Here is a 23,195-nt window from a genome sequence, read left to right on the forward strand (position 1 = left end):
CCGGACACCCCTTTTTCGAAGTCATCGCTCAAGGTTGCAATTGGATAGCTGTAATCGGTGCAACTGGTAACACAAAATGTTGCAATTTGTCGATCAATCGCGGTGGGCCACGCCAGGCGGACCCAGAGCGGGGTGGGGGGGGCTCGGGTTTGGCCCATGTGGGGGGTGGGGGTGGGCCGTGTCGGGCCGGGGCGCGCGCAGGCCGGGGAGGGGGTCTGTGCATTTGCTGTAGCAAATGCAAAAATGTGCATTTTAGCCTCGCCGTGTGTATATATATATATTATATAATAATAATAATAATAAATGGTTAAATTTGTGTTTTAGGTTCCGTTTCATATATAGAACAACACTTATTGGAGGGAGAAACTCATTTGTGATAGTACAAAATATCTTTTGAATTTAGCTAGATTCATGCATGTTTTTTTTTGGGTAAGAATGAACATAGCATGTAAATGATTAACAAGGAGAAGGTAGCAAGTACAGGAGTAAAAAGGCAGTAGAGTCAGGAAAAGGAACACTCCCAGAGAGAGCCAGGAAATGGCTATTGCAGGGCAGCATATTACACATGCATAGTTACTCCATGATGCTACTGTTGAGCCAGTGGAGTTGCTACCTGGTTGTGCAGCATGACGCCACTTGCTGTCTTCTTTTGCGGCATCGCTTTAAGGCTTTTGGATTGGGATAATAACACATACGAAGTTGAAAAGAAGTACTAATTAAGAGACGGGGATAGACTTATTATGGATCGAAGCTAATTTAATTATTGGGACTCGTCAGAACCCTATCCCAGCTTTTTGTTTGATACAGTTATCAATCATGTACGGGCCTAACACACAGCAAAACTTGGCCTTGGAGTCGTCAGGTTAGGCGCAAGTTACAGTAACATGAACGTCGAGTCGCCATCACAGTAAACTCAAAGCGACACGGCACCCATCACTGGAATGCTTGATGCATCAGATGAAGTGATCGCCAAAGCCATGTTCAGGTTCGATTCAGTTATTCACTCACCACGACAGACAAAAGTCACATTTGACATTTGCGCCCCTTCCACTTGCGCCATCTATCAGACAACACTGGAGTGGAGTCCATCGACAGGCCGCATCTCTAGCGGATGCCCACCCATATATCCGAATTCCCAGCAAAAGGGCACACATGTACACAAATATCCAAACAATTTGGTACAAAAATGCAGCATATCCTCCCACCAGGGTCACCCATCCATGTAATAACAAACACTGGCAGATGAGATGGCAGCAGAACATCACCTCGCAATCCGCCAATGCTTCTTTTCTTTTGAGAACCAATGCTCTGGTCATTAAGTGTGGAAAATGGGGTCATACAATCACGCAATATACACCATCACATGCAGCTGCTGATAAGCCGATGCCAGAGTGGGTATGCTCCTACTTGGTGAGGTAGTAAATGAGTATGAAGACAGCAATGAAGGATGCCACCATGGTAGCCATCCTGCGGCTTGATTTCGTCTCGAAGACCTGCCAAGTAAGGGTTGGTTTCTATGGGAGTAAAAAGATTACCATGTGAAAGCTTAGCTGATGTGAAAAATATCAGAATCTTTACCATCTTGAACTTGTCCACCGTTCCAGAAAGAAATCCTCTTGAAGCATCCATGTCATTACCCTGAACCGAGAGTTATGTATCAGAGTTTTATTGACAACATCATAGCATGTTGCATGAAGGAAATTAGTACCATTCTGTCCAGCATTCGGTTATGATTCTCCACTTCTTCGTGTATATCACCAGTTAACTGAAATCACGACAGATTCAGACAAAGCACAGTAAAGATCAATGAAGTTGAACTATGTAGACTGCATCAATAAAATGTGTAAACCAGAATAGAATACACAATTTCAATCTGCTGATCTGCATGCATGATCCCAGATGGCATTTTACGGAGGCAATTTCATGTACTCTGTAAACATGTAACACTAAACTTTAAGCAATTTTACTGATCAATTTCATGTACTCTATAAACACTGTACCACCCAGATCAGAAGATGACATTTTACACATTTGGTTAACTGCACTGTATGCATGAACCCTATATGGAAAGTAATTTCATTTCAATCCCCATGACAGAAACACTGCAAATGGTATTTGTAACCGAGTCATATACCACCTGGTTGGTCTAGAATCCTAGTATTAGTCTAGTACTAGCGTGTTGACATGAAAATTCCAATTACCAAATTAATGCTTCAGTAGTCATCTTTAATATTTTTGTACAGAAACCAAAAATCTCTAAGCAATTGTTAATTCAGTTCAACATCTGTGTATCGACTTGACAAAAGAATTTCAGTTTTACTTGTGGATATGGCAAAACTATTTATTGTCAATCTTAAAGAAAGCTGTTTCAAACAGTTCCAATTGTTATCATACTGAACAATGCGCTCGTTTGCAAACTTAGAAGGACAGGTCTTCTGAATGCATCAAAGTGTAGAAGTGTTGAAATGTTCTCAAATATAAGAAGTAAAGGGTACATACTCTTTTGAGAATGCTGACCCTATCATGCAAACTGTCCATTGCTTGGTCATTCCCCTGCTCATGAATTTCACGAGAAGAATACACTGGAGCTCTTATCCCACCTTCTTCAATGCCATCAAATAAAGCAGCTCTGTGGCTGCGGAAGTCCCTGCTAAGAAAAAATGGATAAATAGACATCATTATTGTTCTGCTAACAACCAAAGTAGTAGAATTGTCTACTAGTTGGGTCGGATCAGAAATTACTTCCAACACTGCATAAGTAATACAGAACAAAGAAGTAGTTTTTCAGTGTATCTGTCTCTTCTTTTCCCACTTTTGTACAGATAGGACTTCTTATAGATGCCTAGTCTCATATCTTGTATGTGGATCTTGTCAAATTTTATGCAGATGACACGTAACCACACATGGCAAAAGGGAACATTTTTGATAAATGAAATTAAGAAGAAGAGAAGTCATGGTAATTTCAGAGAAGATTGATGGGCAACAGTGCGAGCCACTCTGTGCGGAAGCTGGAATGCTGTACGTATGCACTTGCAGCTGTTACTCTGCTGAATTTCTTGAATTAGGTTTGGACCCTAATTTACAATTAAACTGAAGGAGACCACAACAATTTCAGTAGGGAAGGTAAACTGCCTGTGCAATTAATTGGCATCAGTCAATTAAATTGCGATAGACTAATGAAAACATTTACAAACAATGACAAATCTCAGCCAGATTTCCGATTGAACCCATCTGTTTCTAAAGGTAAAACAAGACACCAGGAACAAAAAAAAGGGATAAAGTAAGGGGGTGTGGAACCGATGATTATTCATACTCAATATTACTAGCTGCCTACGCTCTTCCAATAGCAGAAAACAAAAAACATAGCACTCAGTTTTCAGTTAGTTCAATGAAAATGAGTCATGCAGCCGAACTGACCGCCATGGATATGGCAATTTACTGATTTATTAAGTAACACAACTACTAATGGATGTATTGGGGAATGAAAAGAAACAGAGAATTCTGGCACAGCAAGCACTAGTATTCAGGATTTATTTGATGCCACACACACACACACACACACACACACACAAGAGATCTAACTGCCCCGGACACACAGAGAAAGGGGAAGCAGGGAAGACAGTAGAAGGGTCTTTCACAGATTTGCACGAGAAATAATTATTCGGCACCAAAAGTGGGAAAATCAGTCCTAAGCATGCAGGTTGACATAATTACATCAATCAAGCGCACAGCAACTGTATTGTAAAAATAAAAATGCAGAGTGGTCTCTACCAACTACGAACAGTCGATCGGAAAAACACACACGCAGAGAGAGACAGAGAGATGGCCTGGGATCGCTAGCTAGGGTTGTCAAGATCCTGACCTCCTCGAGTTCATGGGACGCGACCTTCGCGGTGCGTGTGGGCGGCGAGATCTGATGAAAGCTTTTGTGCCTCCTCCATCCTTCCCCTTCCGCGGCAAGACGAAGAAAGCAAAGGGGCGAGTAAAGTACAACCAGCGGTCCTTCCAGTGTAATATCTAGGTCTCTAAATTTTTAAAATACATTTTCAGATTCCTAAACGTATTCCAAACTATTACGTAGCTCCCTATCTCAAAATCTATTTTTAGGTCCATAATAGACTTATCTTGTGGTGTCATCCAAATCTCTAAACTCTCAAGATGCTATTTTTAATTTAATATAAATGTTGTTTTGCTACTTTAAATTAGTGAAAAATTCTTTTGCTACTTTAAACTTAATAAAATTGTTGTTTTGATTTTTATTGAGATTGGAAACAAATTATCTTAATAAATTTATATAAAGTGCATGCAAAATATAAATAGTTAGTAGGAAATATTCAGGATTAGCATTGATATATCCATGTTAAACGAGAAAACTATAATATCAACTGTTGATATTAAATGATTTAGATTAACCCATGATGTATGAATAATAAGCAGCTAATTCAAAATGGTGAATTAGCTAAAAAATAGTTTAATAAACAGTCTATTTTGAATACAATTAATTAATCAATAGCATTTTCAGAGATATAAAATTCATCATGAGAGTTTATGAACCGAAATAACACATTGAGACAAGTTTGGAGATCTGAAGATGAATCTTGAGAGTTTAGAGATTCGAATGACACCTCTGGACATGTTTAGGGATCTAAAAATATATTTTAAGAGTTTAGAGATCTAAATAACATCTTAAGACAAATTCGAGAACCATATATATTTTACTCTTTATCATAAAGAACCACCTAATTTGAAACTAAAAGGACGAGTCAAGAACAAGGGGTTGTGTCCAGGAGAACGAAGCTGCGTCGCTCGGTCTCTGTCCGAGTGGAGGAGGGTCGGTGCCGGCCGCTGCACCATTGCTGTCCATGGCGAAGGAGGAACAGATGTGCGGCGAAGGGACCCGGTGGCGAAGGCGGGACCTTCACCGATGGCAGCTTAGGTGAAGGAACCCGCTGGGAATTTTTTTAGTACGATTTTTACTGAAATTATGAAATAATACGTTGAAGCTAGACAATTTCAAAAATAGGCTATTGTCGTCTGTCCAATAGATGAAATATAAATTCTGTCATCTCGATGGACGAAATAATTCAGTTTCGTCTAGCAGATAGACAAAATACGTTAATTTCATATCCTCCACCAACTAGACGACAAGTTTATTGCCCGCTTCCTATAGATAATGTACTGTGGACACAAATATCTAGGAAGTGCATACATGAATTATAATTGGATGACGAATAGTAATAAGACATGCTGTAATAAGATCCGCATGGCATATGTATAGGTGATTCATATGATGAAAACGGCATTGAAGTAGGAAAAATATTCCATTGCTGATTTCGATCATGAAATTGCTGTCTTGGAGTAGACTTTGGGTGTTTTGGATGTTTCGACCGACTAGCAATATCGACATTCTTTTGCCTTTTGGGTTTAGCCGAAAGCTATTCGTGAATGTGCTTCCGCCTTTTCTTTTGATGCTAACTACCCGAGGATCGCATCTCCATTAATATTTCAATGGTGGATGGCATCTGACACTCCTTTATCTTCTTGACTCCTTGCTCTGTCGTATGGCAGCGGGACAAGAAAAATATTTTGACTGCTCCATCGTATTCTCGCTTATACTCCTCAAGTAGCTTATCACGTGCCGTCATATTGCTAGGGTTTGACAAATCGGCCATGATAACCCGATTCTCGTCCCCAGCGGAGTCGCCAAAATGTGTTGACGCCTTTTCCGGGCCAACACACGAATCGCGCTAGATCGCGTAGCACGCAGCGACACACCTTGCAGCGCTGCTGCACCAACCGGTCAGATCGGTATGGTGGACCGGTCAGACCGGTTTCGCCGGGTAGACCCGATGAGGATCCAACGAACGCCCGCACTGGAGGGACCCCATAGGGTTAGGCGCACCTTAGGTTGCCCTAATCTCGGTAGGCCAGCTAGGGCGTCCTCAAACGCCATGGAGACGAATGAAGAATAGCATGTCGGGGTTGGAAAAGTAGGGTAACAAGGAAGAAAGGTAAAAATGATAAAAGTAGATTGATTTGATAGATTCAATTGGGTTGTATTCCTCAATCGGCCACGACCCTTTATATTTATAGGGTGGGGAGGACTTGCTTTGCAAGAAATCCTTTTACAAAATCTAAATCCGTGAAAAACCCTAGTTGTACTCGGACTCTGCATGAATCGGTCAGATCTGTCGGCTCCAGCCGGATCGTCTACAGCATTACAGACCGGTCAGACCGCCTGGAATGACCGGTCAGACCGGTTGGTCTGGTCTGCTACCAATTTTGGTCGTCAACACCAACTTGCATTAGAATTTTGTAAGCAATGGTACGATAACGATTACAAAGCAGAGTCCTAATGCGTTTGTACTACTACGGTAAATAACATTGAGACCTTTGCTCTAAACTGGTTACTTTAAAAATGAATTGCAATGGCATGTGCAACACGGTAAGCTCGTTTTGGAACTAAACCTAATATGCCTTAGGGGATGTAAATTGCCAGTATTACATGGTGCTGCTTTACTGAGTGCACCCGACCGTCCACGAGCAGCGCCCTATCCCGGCCGTCAAAGAGCAGCGCGCTGCCCCGGATGCGCGTTAGCCGCCGCCGCCGCTGCCGCCGCTGCAACCACTCCCCACACCCAGGGGCCGCGTGACCGCCTCCAATATTCCGCCCGCCTGCTCCACCCAAGGCATGCGCCGTCGTCGAACCCATCTGCCGTTGGTGCCCGCGGTCGAGCGCACCTGCCAGCCTCCGCCGTTGCTAGATAAACCTGCCGCCGGTCCTTCTCCCCACGCTGCCCTGCTCGCCCGACAGGCCTGCCTGCATCGCCGCACCAGTTGCGCCTGCCGCACCCGCCGCACCCGCCTACTACTGTCGTCGCCGCAACCACCCACCCGCGCCCAGGGGCTGCGCGACCGCCGCGCAGATCCCGCCCGCCGCTCTACCCCAAGGCCTACGCCGCTACCAAAGTCGATTGCCGCTTGCTCCCGCAGCCGGCCGCACCTGCCGGCCTCCGCCACTGCCGAACCAACCCGCCGCCCCTGCTCACCCGCCTGGCATGCCTGCGCCGCCGCACCGGTGCAGCGGGACTGCTCACAGGCGTAGTATGTTCTTGAATAAGGAATAGTTCATGGATGTATCTCACTTCTATTGTAACTACCTGAATAGGCATAGAACTAGTTGTAGTACAAGGAAACTACCCGATCCAGTTGGGGTAGGACTTCAACAGTACTCAGCTAGGACTTTCTATGTAACTCTGTTCCCCCAAACTATATAAGGGTGGGCAGGGATCCCCTCGAAACATACAACTTCACATCAACCTCTAAGGTAATACGAGCAACCACACAAGATGTAGGGTATTACGTACCTCGCGGCCCGAACCTATCAAAATCCTTGTGTTTCCTGCACCAACGGGGTCTAGAGCTAGTCGATCCCTTGCCTACAATCCTACTGCTAAGGGTATCCCTGAGCAGGCTTAGCGACTAAACAACGACAGCTGGCGCGCCAGGTAGGGGTTTCAGCGAGTTAACTAGCGAATTCGATGGCCAAATCAAGTGATGCCAACAACATGCTCGAGGGCACGACTCTCATCTTTGGCTCCTGGGCCCTCACGGCCGATGGATCAGGTGGCTTCACCGGCCACCTGATCGCCCCCAAGGAACTGAAAGAAAATGGTGATGACCAACTCGCCGAATCATCTGCTGAACTCGGTGAGAAACCATTGACTCAGACTTCACCTGCTTCCAATTCGAAAAGTGATGGGAACGCTCCAACTCCAACTCACCTAGGTGAGTCAGCCGAGGCCGACATTACCCCCGAAAATACGTGGCTTATCTCAATTTTCCAAAACCCTCAGAAAATACGTGGCTTATCTCAAGTCAATCAAGCGTCCCAGGGTCGTCAACTCGGAACTACTTGGCGAAGTAGATCGAGTTTCACAATCCATCGAGGGGTGCATTAAGCTTGCAGAATCAACCCTTGGTCCAACCAAGATGCAAGAGGACCCAGAAAACTCGAACCCACGATGCTATTGGATGGGCGGCATGCTTTCTTGGATCGATCGAGTCGATTCCACACTCCTTGACTGCATCAACATGGCTGAGGGTACTCTCCAGCATGGAGATTCCAAGAAACAGGCTCCGATGGGGAAGTCCTGCTTGAAACCCAAGAAGGCAAACCCCTGGCTTGATTGGATGGGATCGCCTCTCTCAGGCACCCAGGCTTCCTCGTCGAAACCCGTTCGCAACTGGACACCTGAACCCACTGATTTCTTGGATCCACTATTTGATCAGGATTTTGATGAGTTTATGGAAAGTCTTGATAACCTCGAACCATATGATGATCTTGAAGATTGGTCAGACAACATCGACTTGTTCATGGAAGCAATGTGCCATCCACCACACATGACCGATGTCCTCTGGCAGGAAGCCAAATTCAAGAAGCAAAAGGAAATTCCCAAACCATGTTCGGATAACTACTCGCAACCCGAGAAGAATGACCCCCGACTTGATCGGTTTGGCGACCCTATCTCTGGGAAAAATCAAGTAACCTCAACCAAACCATTGGAAGATTCCAGCGAGTTGATTTTCGACAAACCATGGATTAAAGAACTAGAAGAACTAACTCAAATCCAATCATGGCGCCAATGGATGAACGAGAACACTCTCCGGGTGGAGATGGGCATCCCGCTCCTCACTCACCCAACACACACATATTCAAAAATTTGTGCATTAACCAATTTCGAATCCGAGTACTCCTACATCTCGGAAGATGAGCTGGATGACCTAATCCAATATAGCAAAGAAACCAAAGCCAAATTGGTCAAGAACTCCAAGACTGATCAGGACTCTCTCGCAAACCTGATCATATTTAAGCTGAAGCAATAGTCACAGGTACAGTTAAGAGGATTCAATAAGCAACCAAAATATTTAGATAGCAATTGCAGCCATAACAAACTTCAGAATTTCAAGAGCTGACATCAAAGAATCTGGCAAAGTTATTTGCAGCACCTTTAATACTTAGCTCTTGGCCTCTTAGATTGCGATCACATAGACCAGCTGTTCAGTAGCCGTATTGTATGTACATAATATATACCTAAGCTTGGGCCCCTCCTGTCTTGGGCCCTCGGCCATCGCACATGGTGGCCTACCCCAAAGGCCAACACTACTGTCATCCCGTCGTCGGCGCCGCCGTGCTTTGCTCCGGCGACAGCTCACCGCGCCGCCATCCCCATCTTCCTGTCACCTTTGTCTCAGTCGCCGGTGGCTTGATTTTTTTGTACAAGTTTTTACTGAAATTATGGAATAATACATTGACGCTTTGCAATTTCAAAACTAGACTATTGTCGTCTGACCAATAGACAAAATCTAAATTTCGTCGGATCGGTGGACGAAATTAACTATCCCACCATATTTCGTCGGACCAGTCGATGAACTTTAATTTCGTCTGCGCGTTGGATGAAATCTCCAAATATTTCATGAATATTAGAAGAAAACTAGTTATTATGTGTTGCCCCTCTCTCACCAGTCTCTCTCTCACCCGTTTCCTCTCTCTCCACCATTTCTCTCTCTCTCTCCTCGCTACCCGTCGGTGGGCATTTCTGGCGGCGGCGTTGGAGGGCGCAGCGGCTACAACTGGCGTGGGGACTGCGGCGGGCGCCGCGGCGCAAGCACGCCAGGCGAGCGAGCAGGGTGGCGAGGGGAGAAGGATCGGCGGCAATGGAGGCCGACGGGTGCAGCCGGCAGCGGGAGCAGGCGGCGATCGAGTTCGGCAGCGGCGCAGGCCTTGGGGTGGAGGAGGCGGGCGAGATCTGGGCGCGGGCAGGTAGTTGCGGCGGCGGGTGCGGTGGCACAGGCAGGCCAGTCGGGCGAGCAGGGCGGTGGAGGGAGAAGGACCGACGACAGGTTGGTCCGGTGGCGGCGGAGGCCGGCAGGTGCGGGCGGCAGCGGGAGCTGGTGGCGGTCGGGTTCGACGGCGGCGGTAGGCCTTGGGGTGGAGCAGGCGGGCGGGATCTAGGCGGCGGTCACGCGGCCCCTAGGCGCGGGCGGGTTGTTGCGGTGGCGGCGGCGGTAGGCGGGTGCGGCGGCTGACGCGCGTCCGGGGCGACGCAATGCTCTTTGATGGCCGGGGCAGGGGCGCTGCTCGTGGATGGTCGGGTGCACTCAATTTACATTCTCTAAGGCATATTAGGTTTAGTTCCAACACGAGCTTACCGTGCTGCACATGCCATTGCAGTTCATTTTTAAAGGAATCAGTTTAGAGCAAAAGTCTCACCGTTATTTATTGTAGTAGTACAAACGCATTGGAACTCTGCTTTATAATCGTTATGGTACCGTTGCTTACAAAATTCTAATGCAAGTCGGGAATTTATGGGTTCTGCCTAGAGTACCCTACTATTTTCAGTACATTGACCACTCCAAATAGGCGTACATGGTTGTAGGCTTTTTCAGTAAGACGTGATAGCTTTGTGCCTTTTCAGTACTATTTTCTGCATTTATTTTTTTTTCCACAAAACAGCACCAACTTCATGCTGATGAATGTAAACGACGAAAATAAGGAGTACACTGCCCAAACAACTATCCGAAATATCTACACTGACGGATAACACAACAACTAACGAATATCTACAGTGCTAAATTTTATGACAATAACTCTCATGAGTGTTCAAAGCAGCATTAAAAAGGTGTAACTCAAAAAAAACTACTAAATTTTAGATAGAAAACAAATTTCGTCTATCCAGTGGATGAAAATTGATGTTTCCTCACAAAATCTAATTTCGTCTAACTGTTAGACGAAATTATAATTTCGTCATGCACAGTTCACGAAAATCTAATTACCATGCATTTTCGTTGGTTCAGCGGACTAAAATAATTTTTTCATCTACTTGGTGGATGAAAATATAGTTTTCGTCTCTTTGGTCGACGAAAAATAATTTCGTCCATCTACCAAACGAAATTCGTCTATCTGCTAGACGAAACAGGATGACTTTGTTCGCCGAGACGATGGAATGTATATTTCGTCTATTGGACAGACGACGATAGCCTACTTTTGAAATTGCCTAGCTTCAACGTATTATTTCGTAATTTCAGTAAAAAAATTGTATTAAAAAATCCCGGCGGCTTCCTTCTCCTAAGCCGCCAACGGTGAAGGTCCCGCCTTCACCACCGGATCTCTCCGCCGCACATCTGTTCCTCCTTTGCCATGAACAGCAACAGTGCGGCGGTCGGCACTGCACCCTCCTCCACTCTGACAGAGACTGAGCTACGCAGCATCGTTCTCCTGGACACAGCCCCCTTGTTCTTTTGTTCTTGACTCGTCCTATTAGTTTCAAATTACGTGGCTCTTTATGATAAAGAGTAAAATATATGGACGGTTCTCGAACTTGTCTTAGGGTGTCATCTAGATCTCTAAACTCTTAAAATGCATTTTTAAATCCCTAAACATGTCAAGAGATGTCATTCGGATCCCTAAACTCTCAAGATTAATCTTCAGATCTCCAAACTTGTCTCAGTATGTCATTTCGGTCACTAATCTCTCACGGTGAATTTTATGTCCTTGAAAATGCTATTAATTAATTAATTGTTTTCAAAATAGACTGTTTATTAAACTATTTTTTAGCCAATTCATCATTTTGAATTAGCTGCTTATTAATTATACATCGTGCATTAATCTAGATCATTTAATATCAACGGTGAATATTATAGTTTTCTCGTTTAACATGAATATATCAATGCTAATCTTGAATATTTCCTACTAACTATTTATATTTTGCATGCGCTTTATATAAATTTATTAAGATAATTTGTTCCCATTCTCAATAAAAATCAAAACAACAATTTTATTAAATTTAAAGTAGCAAAAGAAGTTTTTACTAACTTAAAGTAGTAAAACAACATTTATGTTAAAATAAAAATAGCATCTTGAGAGTTTAGAGATTTGCATGACACCGCGAGATAAGTTTATGGACCTAAAAATATTTTTTGGCCTATGTGACACCTTGAAACAAGTTTAAAGATTTAAAAATACATTTTAAGTGTTTAGAGATCTAAATATCCCACCAGAAGAAGTTTAGGGACCCGCTAGTGTACTTTACTCCAAAGGGGCTGAGCGGCTTGTGGCCACCAAATGTTGTTGGGCGGGCCTGGCAAGTAACTGGGCCACTCGCTTGTCGGTTACATTCCGGCCCATTCTATCCAGTGCGGGAAGAAGTCTCTGGCGACTGGCGTCCGCACTCCGGCCGTCGATCGACGGCGCCGGGGAGGGAAGCCTTTGCCTCCCATGTATCGAAGCCTAAACGAGACCCGTTCTCCATCAGGTAACACCGACCTCACTAGTCACACCCATGGCGACGCCGCTATCCTACGATGCTGCGTTGGGCATTGGCTGTATCGGTTAGTCATGCCTAACACCTGCTCGACGGTATGCTTGAGACCATAGAATAGTGTGCCAGACCGACACCCTATGATATGAACCTCGGTGCCTAGTAACTGGGTATGTCTGTCATTGCTTGCGTAATATTCTGCTCGATCCTGCTTAGCGAAGACCAGCTGCTAATACGCTGTCCAACATATATAGGACCCAGTGGCGAGCCTGCCACTAGGGCCACATCGATTGCTATGAAATGAGACCACCCAAGTGTTTTGTGTACTGTTACCGTTATTATAGGGTTAATTAGGGTTCTATTTTTCCTGTTAACCTCTAAAAAGGAGAATTAGAAGACCTACTCTCTGTTTTTTCTTTATTTAACCTCTAAAGAGGAGAGCCAGAAGACCCTACGAATCACCGATACGCCTGGATGGTCGCCGTACCCGTATCCGATACGCACCGATACTCCGATACGTCCCGATACGCGTATCGGATTAATTCGATTTAAAAATAAATTATTTAATTCGCGATACGCGTCCGATACTCGGCGATACGTCCATCCGATACGTTGGGCTGTAATATCTCATTTTGAAGCCCAGCTCAAGGTGAAGCCCATCAAAATATCAACACCGGCCCATCCAAAAACCTAGCTACTAAAACCCCCTCTCTACCTCACTCCGCACACCACATCCACACACTAGCGCCGCCGCCGTCACTGGCTGCTCTGTGCTCTCTTCTGCGCTGCCGTGCTGCCGCTCGTCCGTCCCAGTCCCTTGCGCCGGCGGCTGGGAGCGAGCGGCCAAGCACCTCCGCCTAGATCTGGATCTACAGCCGGCGCATATCATCAACGGGGAACATGCTGTTCGGGGACGACCGGGACGAGGAAGGATAGCTCCGCGAGATCTTCGATGTGCTGGGCTACCCGGACGAGAGGACGTGGCCGTGGTTCTCGTCCACGCCGTTCGCCATCGAGTGGCTGCCGTTAGACTACAGGTAACTTGGGTTCATTTCGTTTGTTCGTTTCTTTTGCTGCTACTGCTAGTCTGCTAGCCTGCGATTGAGTTTTTTTTCCCATGACTTGCATCTCGTTGTAGACCCTGTGCGAGAGGTAGATAAATGGATTTGAGTTGTTCATGTCTTGCATTTCGTTGTAGATAATACGTTGCAAAGCATGGCTAGTTCAAGTGCAAGTGGAAGTTCAACTTCTCCTTCTCCATCACCTAATCCCAGTGCCCCTGCTGGTAGTGCACAAGTTGATCCCAATCCTTCTGACGAGAGATTGCGTAAAACTCCTCTGTGGAGGCATGTTAAATTACTTGAAAAGAATGCTTCTTCGGGAGGAAATGCAAAATCTTTGAATTTGGCATTGAAAAATATTTGTGCTGCAAAGAATGATGAAGATGAAAATCCAGAACTTAAATGGATAAGTGATATTGCCGGGGATGCTCTCCAAATCAAGAATTTTATCATGAATCATGGCATGAGGCTGTCAATGTTCAATTCATTTAGTAAGCTCAAGTTCCTAGCTATTGCAGACACAAGATTTGCATCTGTCATTGTTATGTTGAAGAGGTTTCTTCTTCTCAAGGACTCGCTTATACAGATGGTAATCAGTGATAAGTGGAGAACATATAGAGAAGATGATCAGGAAAAGGCCAATTTTGTGAGACAGAAGGTGCTTGATGACTATTGGTGGGATCAAGTGAAATACATCATTGATTTCACTGATCCCATTTACTCAATGCTAAGGGCAGCAGATACTGAGAAGCCTTGTCTGCACTTAATTTATGAAATGTGGGACAGCATGTTAGAGAAAGTAAAAACTGTTATTTACCGGAAAGAAAGGAAGGGGCCGCTGGATGAATCTGAGTTCTTCAATGTTGTCAATGACATTTTACAAGATCGTTGGCTCAAAAGCAACACCCCACTCCATTGTTTGGCACACTCTCTTAACCCTAGGTACTATAGTGAACAATGGCTTTCAGAAAACCCAAACCGTGTAGCCCCACATATGGATCCAGAAATTTCAGAAGAAAGGAACAATTGCCTTAGGAAGCTTTTTCCAGTTACAGAAGAGCTTAGGAGAGTTAAACAATAGTTCGCTGATTACTCACTGAAAAGAGGCATCTTTAGTTTACCTGATGTCCTGATTCAATTGATGACAGAGCTCATTTTGATCCACTGCAATGGTGGGGCATCTATGGGTCTAGGACCCAGAGTTGAAAGAATTAGCTTTTAAGCTGCTTGGGCAGCCAGCTTCTTCTTCTTGCTGCGAGAGAAACTGGAACACATACAGTTTTATCCATAACTTGAGAAGAAACAGGCTCACACCTGAACGTGCTGAGGATTTAGTGTTTGTGCATAACAACTTACGTCTTCTTTCAAGGTGTAGTGATGAGTATCTCACAGGGCCAACACAAATGTGGGATGTTGGGGGAGATGGCTTTGAGACATTTGATGGTGTCGGTATTCTTCAAGCTGCTAATCTCACTTTGGATGAGCCGGAGTTTGAGGTTATGATTGCAGAAGATGATTGAACTTTAGCATGAAGAGAGCCTGCATAATCCTTTGATTTGGCCTTGTGCCTTGTATCTCTATGTTATGTAGTACACTATGTGGTTGTGTTTGTCTGTTTGCCTCTCCATCTTGAACTACTTGCTATGACCTTGCCTATTATTTATCTTGCGTCGTCAGGACTACTTGCTATATGTTTATTGAATATTCTATTATGTTTATTGAGAAAAATAGAAAAAATTAATTTATATTTATATATTTGACGTATCGGCGTATCGTGGTTTTTGGAGATTTGCCGATTTGCCGTATCGCCGTATCGGCGTACCCGTATCCTTAACCATCTGATTTACACATAACAAACTAAAATGCAGCATCCTTATTGTCTTTTTTCTTCCATAATGTATTTAGCTTGCAATAAATGATGATTTTTAATTAGAAAACCAACTTCAATTTGATTTGAACCTCAGCATTGTGGAAACTGGAAACTATGAATTCTAAACTACAATAGTGCAGCCTGACATTTTAGGTACTTTATGACTATATCATCACACAGCTTGCTTCAGTAACTCAATGCCATGCTAGAAAACTTGATCGGCATCTGTAATATGTTGTTACCAAAACTGTTCGAACTTGTACAACAGCTAACAAATGTGTCGTCTTGTCATGCTTCATTGAGATAGGCAAAGGCTACTGAAGGTCATCCATGTCATGATACCCAATCCCTTGCATGTTGCAATAAGTATTGCTGTTGTTGTAGTCGGGCATGCATAAATCTGGCTCATAACCTTCAGAATATTGAGTTGACTCTGAATTAAAGCAGTCATTTGCAAAGTATAGCTGACTCTCACTCTTTACTGAAGAATTGCTTGCTATTGTTTGGTGGAAAAAGAGTTGCCCATCTTGCATATAAGGTGTTAATCTTTGGCAACTTTCTTTTTGAGGGTTTGATGTTAAAGATCCATCTTTATACCCTTGTGTTGCTTGAGCATTGAAGGACTCTAGTTCTGCTTGCAGACTGACCACCTATGAAAATTCACGGGAAATACAATCTGTCAGTCTTGATTTTCTTGCAGTGTGAGTTGTTTTGATAGATAGAGATTTTTCAAGAACTGAGAAGACTATTGCAACCATGAAGGGAATAAGTCTCTGTACTTGTGGTCTTTGTGGGGCTGTGTGGGGCTGCAGCATGTGGGGCTGCAGCATCTCATTTTTCTGCAGCATGCACTAGCACCATTGCTGCCCTAGAGGACAGCATCTTGGACTGCTTTAGCATCTAGATAGGACAGCAGTTAGTCCTTTCATTTGGCATCTTAGACTAGGAGTAGTCCTTTCATTTGGCATCTTAGACTAGGAGTAGAATATGCCTCAGTGTTGGCTGCCCTGCAGCTGAGTATAAATGTGTTGCCTCCCCTCCCGTTGGATGGCATGGCATTGTGAGTGTGAATGAAGAAAACCCAGAAAACTTCCCCAACTTGAGTGTCATCCTCTCAGCTCAATGAGAGTGAAAATTGAGCTGCTAACATCTGGTATCAGAGCCGTACTTTCCTGTAGGTTAGACATTTCCTGCACTTCTCCCTCCCAAGCAGCAGCTAGCGCAGCAGCAGCGGCAGTTAGCGCAGCAGCAGCGGCTAGCGCAGCAGCACCTGCTGCACCCTCTACTCCACCTTCCTCACCCGAGCAGACGAGCGGCAGCACCTGCCGCTCGTCTGAGGCTGCGTCTTCTCCACGCAGCAGCCCCCTGGAGGCGCGCCATGTCCGACGCACCGTCTCAGCGCTCGGTCGCCTCGAGCGCACGGCGTCAGCGAGATGCCGAACTCGCCGCGGCAGAGGAGCGCAGGCGAGCGACGGCACAAGCCGCTGCAGCAGCGGCGAGGGAGGCCAGGCTGGCTGCAGCGGAGCTGGCGGCGGCCAGGGGTGAGGTGGAAGCAGAGGCGACGGAGGATGCAGCACGTGCGGCGGAGGTCGAGGTTGAGACCTTGCGCGGCAGCCTCAGCGGCTCCATCGCCGGCGACGCCACCGCCGACGAGGACCTTGAGGAGTTGGAGAGGGAGAGAGCGCGGGAGCGGACCGCGCGGTGGGCAGCAGTCCACCCCGGCGGCGGCGGCCTGAACGGCGGCGCGCCCGGCGGCTGTCCAGGGGCCCGCGCGCCCGGCGGCGGCCTAGATGGCGGCGCGCCTGGCGGCGCGCCCGGCGACGGTCCAGGGGCCCGCGCGCCCGGCGGCGGCCCAGGGGCCCGCGCGCCCGGCGGCGGCCCAGGGGCCCGCGCGCCCGGCGGCGGAGGCGGCGCCCCTGGCGGCGGCCGCGCCCTTGGCGGTGGCGCGCAGGGCGGTGGCGGAGCTCCTGGCTGGGGTGCGCGCGGCGGCGCCCCCGGCTACCACGGCCTCCAGGCGGTGGTCAGGGACGTCGGTCCCGGTGGTGGGTGGCCCACCCTCACCAAGACCAACTACGTCGAGTGGGCCGCAGTCATGGAGGTGAAGCTCCAGGTGCGGCATATGTGGGAGGCAGTCCGGTACGGCGACGTCGACTACGATGAGGATCGACGGGCGCTGGATGCTCTCATCGCAGCAGCCCCGCCCGAGATGCAGTTCACGCTTTCCAAGAAGCGAACTGCCAAGGAGGCCTGGGACTCCATCGCTGCGGCACGTATCGGCAGCGACCCGCGCCCGCAAGACCACTCTCCAGGCACTTCGCAAGGAGTGGGAGAACCTGGCCTTCAAGCCAGGTGAGGATGTTGATGACTTCGCCCTCCGTCTCAACACTCTACTGCAGAAGGTGGTGCAGTTCGGCGACGACACCTACGACGAGGAGAGAGCCGTCGAGAAGCTCTTCCGCTGCGTCCCCGAGAGGTACAGGCAGACCGCTCGCTCGATCGAGTCTCTGCTAGACCTCTCCACCATGACGATCGAGGAGGCGATAGGTCGCCTCAAGGTCATCGACAGCGACGAGCCACAGCCTCCCTCGGGAGGCATCTCCATCGGTGGGAAGCTCCACCACACTCAGGAGCAGTGGGAGGCTCGGCGCGGTGACAGGAGGAGGGGGGAGCCCTCTTCCTCGACTGGTGGCCGCAAGCGCGGCAAGCCGCAAAAGGGGCGCGGAGGTGCCCAAGCCGGGGCACGAGGGCGCGCCGAGGGTGGCGCCCGCGGAGATGCTCAGGGCGGCACGAGACGACGCCTGCCACAACTGTGGCAGGCCCGGCCACTGGGCCAGGGACTGCCCGCAGCGGAGGCGTGGGGGCCAAGCCCACGTCGCGGAGGCCCAGCCGGATGACGAGCCGGCTCTGTTCCTACTCCACGGGGACATGGAGCCGCAGCCGGCGGCACCGCCTGTCACCGCTCTACTCCACCTCGACGAGCCGCGTGCCCGAGTTCTCCTCGGCAACGGCTCCGACGACGACAGGGTCGATGGCTGGTACCTCGACTCCGGCGCCACGCACCACATGACCGGGCGGCGGGAGTTCTTCTCCGACCTGGACGTCGACGTAGGTGGCTCCGTCAGGTTCGGGGACTCCTCCGCCGTGGAGATCAAGGGCGTGGGCTCCGTGATCTTCACCGCCAAGTCCGGAGAGCACCGGATGCTCACCGGAGTCTACTACATCCCGGCGCTGCAGAACTCCATCATCAGCCTTGGGCAGCTCGATGAGAGCGGCTCCCGCGTGGTGATCGACAGCGGGGTCCTCCGCATCTGGGACCACCGTCGCCAGCTTCTCGCCAGGGTGGTTCGAGGGAAGAACCGCCTCTACATCCTCCATGTCGGGGTGGCCCAGCCTCTTTGTCTTGCAGCTCGCAGGGACGACGAGGCATGGCAGTGGCACGAGCGCTTTGGGCACCTCCACTTTGAGGCCCTGAAGCGGCTCGGCGCCAAGGAGATGGTGCGAGGCCTCCTGTGCCTCGACCACGTGGAGCGGCTCTGCGACGTCTGCGTGCTGATGAAGCAGAGGCGGCACTCCTTCCCCCAGCAGGCGTGCTTCCGAGCCAAGGAGCGGCTCAAGCTCGTACACGGGGACTTGTGTGGCCCGGTGACACCGGTCACACCAGGAGGACGGCGCTACTTCCTGCTGCTCGTCGATGACCTCTCCCGCTTCATGTGGGTGATGATCCTCGGCAGCAAGGGAGAGGCTGCGGACGCCATCAGGCGTGCTCAGGCTGCTGCGGAGGCGGAGAGCGGCCGCAAGTTGCGCGTGCTGCGCACCGACAACGGCGGCGAGTTCACGGCGGCCGAGTTCGCGGCGTACTGCGCGGATGAGGGCATCCAGCGCCACTACTCCGCGCCGTACAGCCCGCAGCAGAACGGCGTCGTCGAGCGGCGCAACCAGACGGTTGTGGGGATGGCCCGGGCCCTCCTCAAGCAGAGGGGGATGCCGACTGTCTTCTGGGGAGAGGCGGTGGTGACGGCCGTCTACATCCTCAACCGCTCGCCCACCAAGGCACTCGACGGCATGACGCCGTATGAGGCTTGGCATGGGCGCAAGCCGGCGGTCTCCCACCTGCGGGTCTTCGGCTGCCTCGCGTTCGCCAAGGAGCTTGGCCACATCGGCAAGCTCGACGACAGGAGCACTCCGGGAGTGTTCATCGGCTACGCGGCGGGTTCGAAGGCCTACCGCATTCTCGACCCGGAGACACAGCGTGTGCGCACGGCGCGCGACGTTGTGTTCGACGAAGGGCGAGGATGGGCGTGGGACAAGGCGGTGGACGACGGCTCGGCTCCAACGTACGACGACTTCACCGTCGAGTACGTCCACTTCGAGGGAGCTGGGGGAGTAGGCAGCTCTTCTTCGCCGAGCGTGCCTACCCCGGTCCCCGAGCCTCCACCGACTCCGGCGCCCGCCACACCGGCGGCACCACGCCCTTCAGCTACAACTCCGGCTGCGCCGAGTTCCTCAGCTTTACCACCACAGCCGGTGACGCCGCGCACTCCAGCACCGACAGCCACTCCTCCGGGCACGCCTACTCCAGCACCTGCTCACAGCCCAGTGGAGTTCGCTACTCCGCTCTCTCACGACGAGGAGCGCATCGACGCGTACCACGACGGTGAGCCGCTGCGGTACCGTACGATGGAGGACCTTCTCGGCGATCAGCCGGTGCCGGGACTGGTGCCTCACGACCTGGAGGCGCAGTTGCACCTCGCGTGCGACGACGGCGAGCCTCGGTCTTTTGCAGAGGCCGAGGGACACGCGGCATGGCGTGCCGCGATGCAGTCGGAGATGGACGCGGTTGAGAAGAACCGCACTTGGGAGCTTGCTGATCTCCCTCGCGGTCACCGCGCGATCACCCTTAAGTGGGTGTTCAAGCTGAAGAGGGATGAGGCCGGCACCGTCGTCAAGCACAAGGCTCGCCTGGTGGCACGAGGTTTCGTGCAGCAGGAGGGAGTCGACTTCGACGATGCCTTCGCTCCCGTGGCACGGATGGAGTCCGTGCGACTCCTCCTTGCGCTAGCTGCCCAGGAGGGCTGGCGTGTCCATCACATGGACGTCAAGTCGGTGTTTCTCAACGGCGACTTGAAGGAGGAGGTCTACGTGCACCAGCCGCCGGGGTTTGCGATCCCCAGCAAGGAGGGTAAGGTGCTACGTCTGCGCAAGGCCCTCTATGGCTTGCGACAGGCCCCGAGGGCGTGCAACGCCAAGCTGGACTCCACGCTCAAGGGGATGGGCTTCGAGCAAAGCCCGCACGAGGCGGCCATCTACCGGCGGGGCAATGGCGGAAATGCCCTGCTGGTGGGTGTCTACGTCGACGACTTGGTGATCACCGGCACCAAGGATGCGGAGGTGGTGGCGTTCAAGGAGGAGATGCAGGCCACCTTCCAGATGAGCGACCTGGGGCCTCTCTCCTTCTACCTGGGGATCGAGGTGCACCAGGACGACTCCGGGATCACACTTCGACAGACCGCCTACGCCAAGCGCGTCGTCGAGCTCGCTGGGCTCACCGACTGCAACCCAGCTCTCACTCCGATGGAGGAGAGGCTGAAGCTGAGCCGTGACAGCACGGCGGAGGAGGTGGACGCTACTCAGTACCGGCGTCTTGTGGGGAGCCTCCGCTACCTCGCCCACACACGGCCGGACTTGGCGTTCTCCGTCGGCTACGTCAGTCGGTTCATGCAGCGACCGACGACGGAGCACCAGCAGGCCGTGAAGAGGATCATCCGCTATGTTGCGGGGACTCTCGACCACGGTCTCCACTACCCGAGGTGCCCTGGGGCGGCACACTTCGTTGGGTACAGCGACAGCGACCACGCCGGCGACATCGACACCAGCAAGAGTACGAGCGGGATCCTCTTCTTCCTCGGCGAGTGCCTCGTTAGCTGGCAGTCGGTCAAGCAGCAGGTGGTGGCCTTGTCCAGCTGCGAGGCCGAGTACATAGCGGCTTCCACCGCGTCGACTCAGGCGCTCTGGCTCGCTCGACTACTTGGTGATCTACTCGGCAGAGACACTGGAGCAGTAGAGCTCAGGGTGGACAGCAAGTCCGCTCTGGCCTTGGCGAAGAACCCCGTTTTCCACGAACGGAGCAAGCACATCCGGGTCAGGTATCACTTCATCCGAGGCTGCTTGGAGGAAGGAACCATCAAGACGAGCTACATCAACATCAAGGATCAGCTTGCGGATCTGCTCACCAAGCCCCTTGGGAGGATCAAGTTCCTTGAGCTCTGCTCCAAGACCGGGATGGTCCAATCTTCCCACAAGACGATGCACAAGACTTAGGGGGAGAATGAAGGGAATAAGTCTCTGTACTTGTGGTCTTTGTGGGGCTGTGTGGGGCTGCAGCATGTGGGGCTGCAGCATCTCATTTTTCTGCAGCATGCACTAGCACCATTGCTGCCCTAGAGGACAGCATCTTGGACTGCTTTAGCATCTAGATAGGACAGCAGTTAGTCCTTTCATTTGGCATCTTAGACTAGGAGTAGTCCTTTCATTTGGCATCTTAGACTAGGAGTAGAATATGCCTCAGTGTTGGCTGCCCTGCAGCTGAGTATAAATGTGTTGCCTCCCCTCCCGTTGGATGGCATGGCATTGTGAGTGTGAATGAAGAAAACCCAGAAAACTTCCCCAACTTGAGTGTCATCCTCTCAGCTCAATGAGAGTGAAAATTGAGCTGCTAACAAACCAAAGACCTAATGAAAAAATTGCATATGATAGCAAGATAGGTCTATCATAGTATCACAATTAATGGTTAGCTGCGTTTATATAATTATCACATTTTTATTGGCTGCAGGCCTGCAGCTAGAGTGCCATTTCCACTTTCTGCAGTGAATGGGAACTGTGCACCTCATTTACGTTTTTTTTTCTTGTGAAATGAGGGCTCATGTAGAATCTGCTTACCTGTTGTTGCAGAGAAAAGATATGAGCAACACAGCCATATATTGGATCTTGAAGCCTGGCCTGCGCCTCATATGACATAGTAACTGCAGACTCGCAGCGGTCGCTTATTGGGAGATGCATTAGGAGCTTTGAAGCATTGCTAGCCCCAAAGACCTTATGGATTGCGGCAAAGTGCGCAGCTCCTTGCTGATGACAGAAGTATGGGGCGAAGACACACCCCTTCACACACTTCCTGCGCAGGAACTTGCACGCACCACATGGTGAGCCAAGGCCTGTCCATTGGGTCTTCTTGTAGATGCTCTTATTATTCTTACTACTTGATGTGTATGCTATGAGCCATGGAGCCATCATTCTCTGCTATTTATAGAGACTAGTGAATGCTGTGTATGTTGAATAATTAATTCATCTTGGCCTCCATATTGGACTACAGGTTTCATTATTTTAACCATGGTAGTTCCACTGCCTTCATGTCCATTTCCAACTCTATATGCTCCTTAAGATTCCTTCCAAAGTAGTTAAATGACAAACGACGTAACAGTGAACCAAAATACTTATAATTTTACTGTTGATGTTTAGAAGCATTGCATTTTGCTTCTGGGATGTAACACATTATTAGATTAGATAATCACTTTCCATCAACTTTCCGTGCCACCTATGTGACTAAACAGGTGGATGTCTGCACTGATATTCATTCTACTCTACTTGGCTGCCTACTTCTTAAACCCTACCATAACCACCGTTACCTCCTATGTGACTAAACACATGCTAGGTTTAAGACCTTGTCACTGTTATTGTTTTTGGAAATTTCGTAGTACTAAAGTAGTTACTTTATTTAATGTTCTTCTCGTGGAGGCTATACTGCTGATTATGTAAATTGAGGCGCTTCTGTAATTCTGGATGTTTAACATTGGTGCAGTTCTTCCATCTAAACTTGTAGTACTTTAATATCGGCAAATGTAGAGAAATAACTATAAGCTTGCCCACACCAAGTTTGCCACTTTCCAGACT

The 23,195-nt window shown here is 49.3% G+C and overlaps 2 protein-coding genes, 1 long non-coding RNA gene and 1 pseudogene across 6 annotated transcripts; 2 read left to right on the forward strand and 2 right to left on the reverse strand.

Moving 5' to 3' along the window:
• Positions 1-953: 953 nt before the first annotated feature.
• LOC120679715 (bet1-like SNARE 1-1) lies at positions 954-4,018 on the reverse strand. Of its 4 annotated transcripts, none has more exons than XM_039961369.1 (6): positions 3,863-4,018; positions 2,500-2,647; positions 1,709-1,765; positions 1,579-1,638; positions 1,408-1,493; positions 954-1,308 (listed from the first exon to the last, which is right to left on the reverse strand). In XM_039961369.1, the coding sequence occupies exons 1-6, from the start codon at positions 3,874-3,876 to the stop codon at positions 1,005-1,007; spliced, it is 669 nt and encodes a 222-aa protein (XP_039817303.1). In that variant the 5' UTR covers positions 3,877-4,018; the 3' UTR covers positions 954-1,004. The 4 variants fall into 4 exon arrangements, with proteins under 4 accessions (XP_039817303.1, XP_039817302.1, XP_039817305.1 ...); XM_039961368.1 differs by having other exon boundaries at positions 2,500-2,650; positions 3,863-4,015; XM_039961371.1 differs by having other exon boundaries at positions 981-1,493.
• An 8,121-nt stretch (positions 4,019-12,139) lies between these two features.
• On the forward strand, positions 12,140-22,626 carry LOC120679624. Its single transcript, XR_005677271.1, has 2 exons — positions 12,140-12,314; positions 22,200-22,626. It is a non-coding gene; the product is annotated as an uncharacterized LOC120679624 (long non-coding RNA).
• Positions 12,321-15,167, forward strand: LOC120679622. The gene is made up of 2 exons (XM_039961259.1): positions 12,321-13,357; positions 13,519-15,167. The coding sequence occupies exon 2, from the start codon at positions 13,536-13,538 to the stop codon at positions 14,460-14,462; it is 927 nt and encodes a 308-aa protein (XP_039817193.1). The 5' UTR covers positions 12,321-13,357; positions 13,519-13,535; the 3' UTR covers positions 14,463-15,167.
• LOC120679623 lies at positions 15,365-22,570 on the reverse strand (annotated as a pseudogene).
• Positions 22,627-23,195: the final 569 nt, after the last annotated feature.

The sequence above is a fragment of the Panicum virgatum genome, chromosome 6N, assembly GCF_016808335.1.
Source record: "Panicum virgatum strain AP13 chromosome 6N, P.virgatum_v5, whole genome shotgun sequence".
NCBI classification, from domain to species: domain Eukaryota; kingdom Viridiplantae; phylum Streptophyta; class Magnoliopsida; order Poales; family Poaceae; genus Panicum; species Panicum virgatum.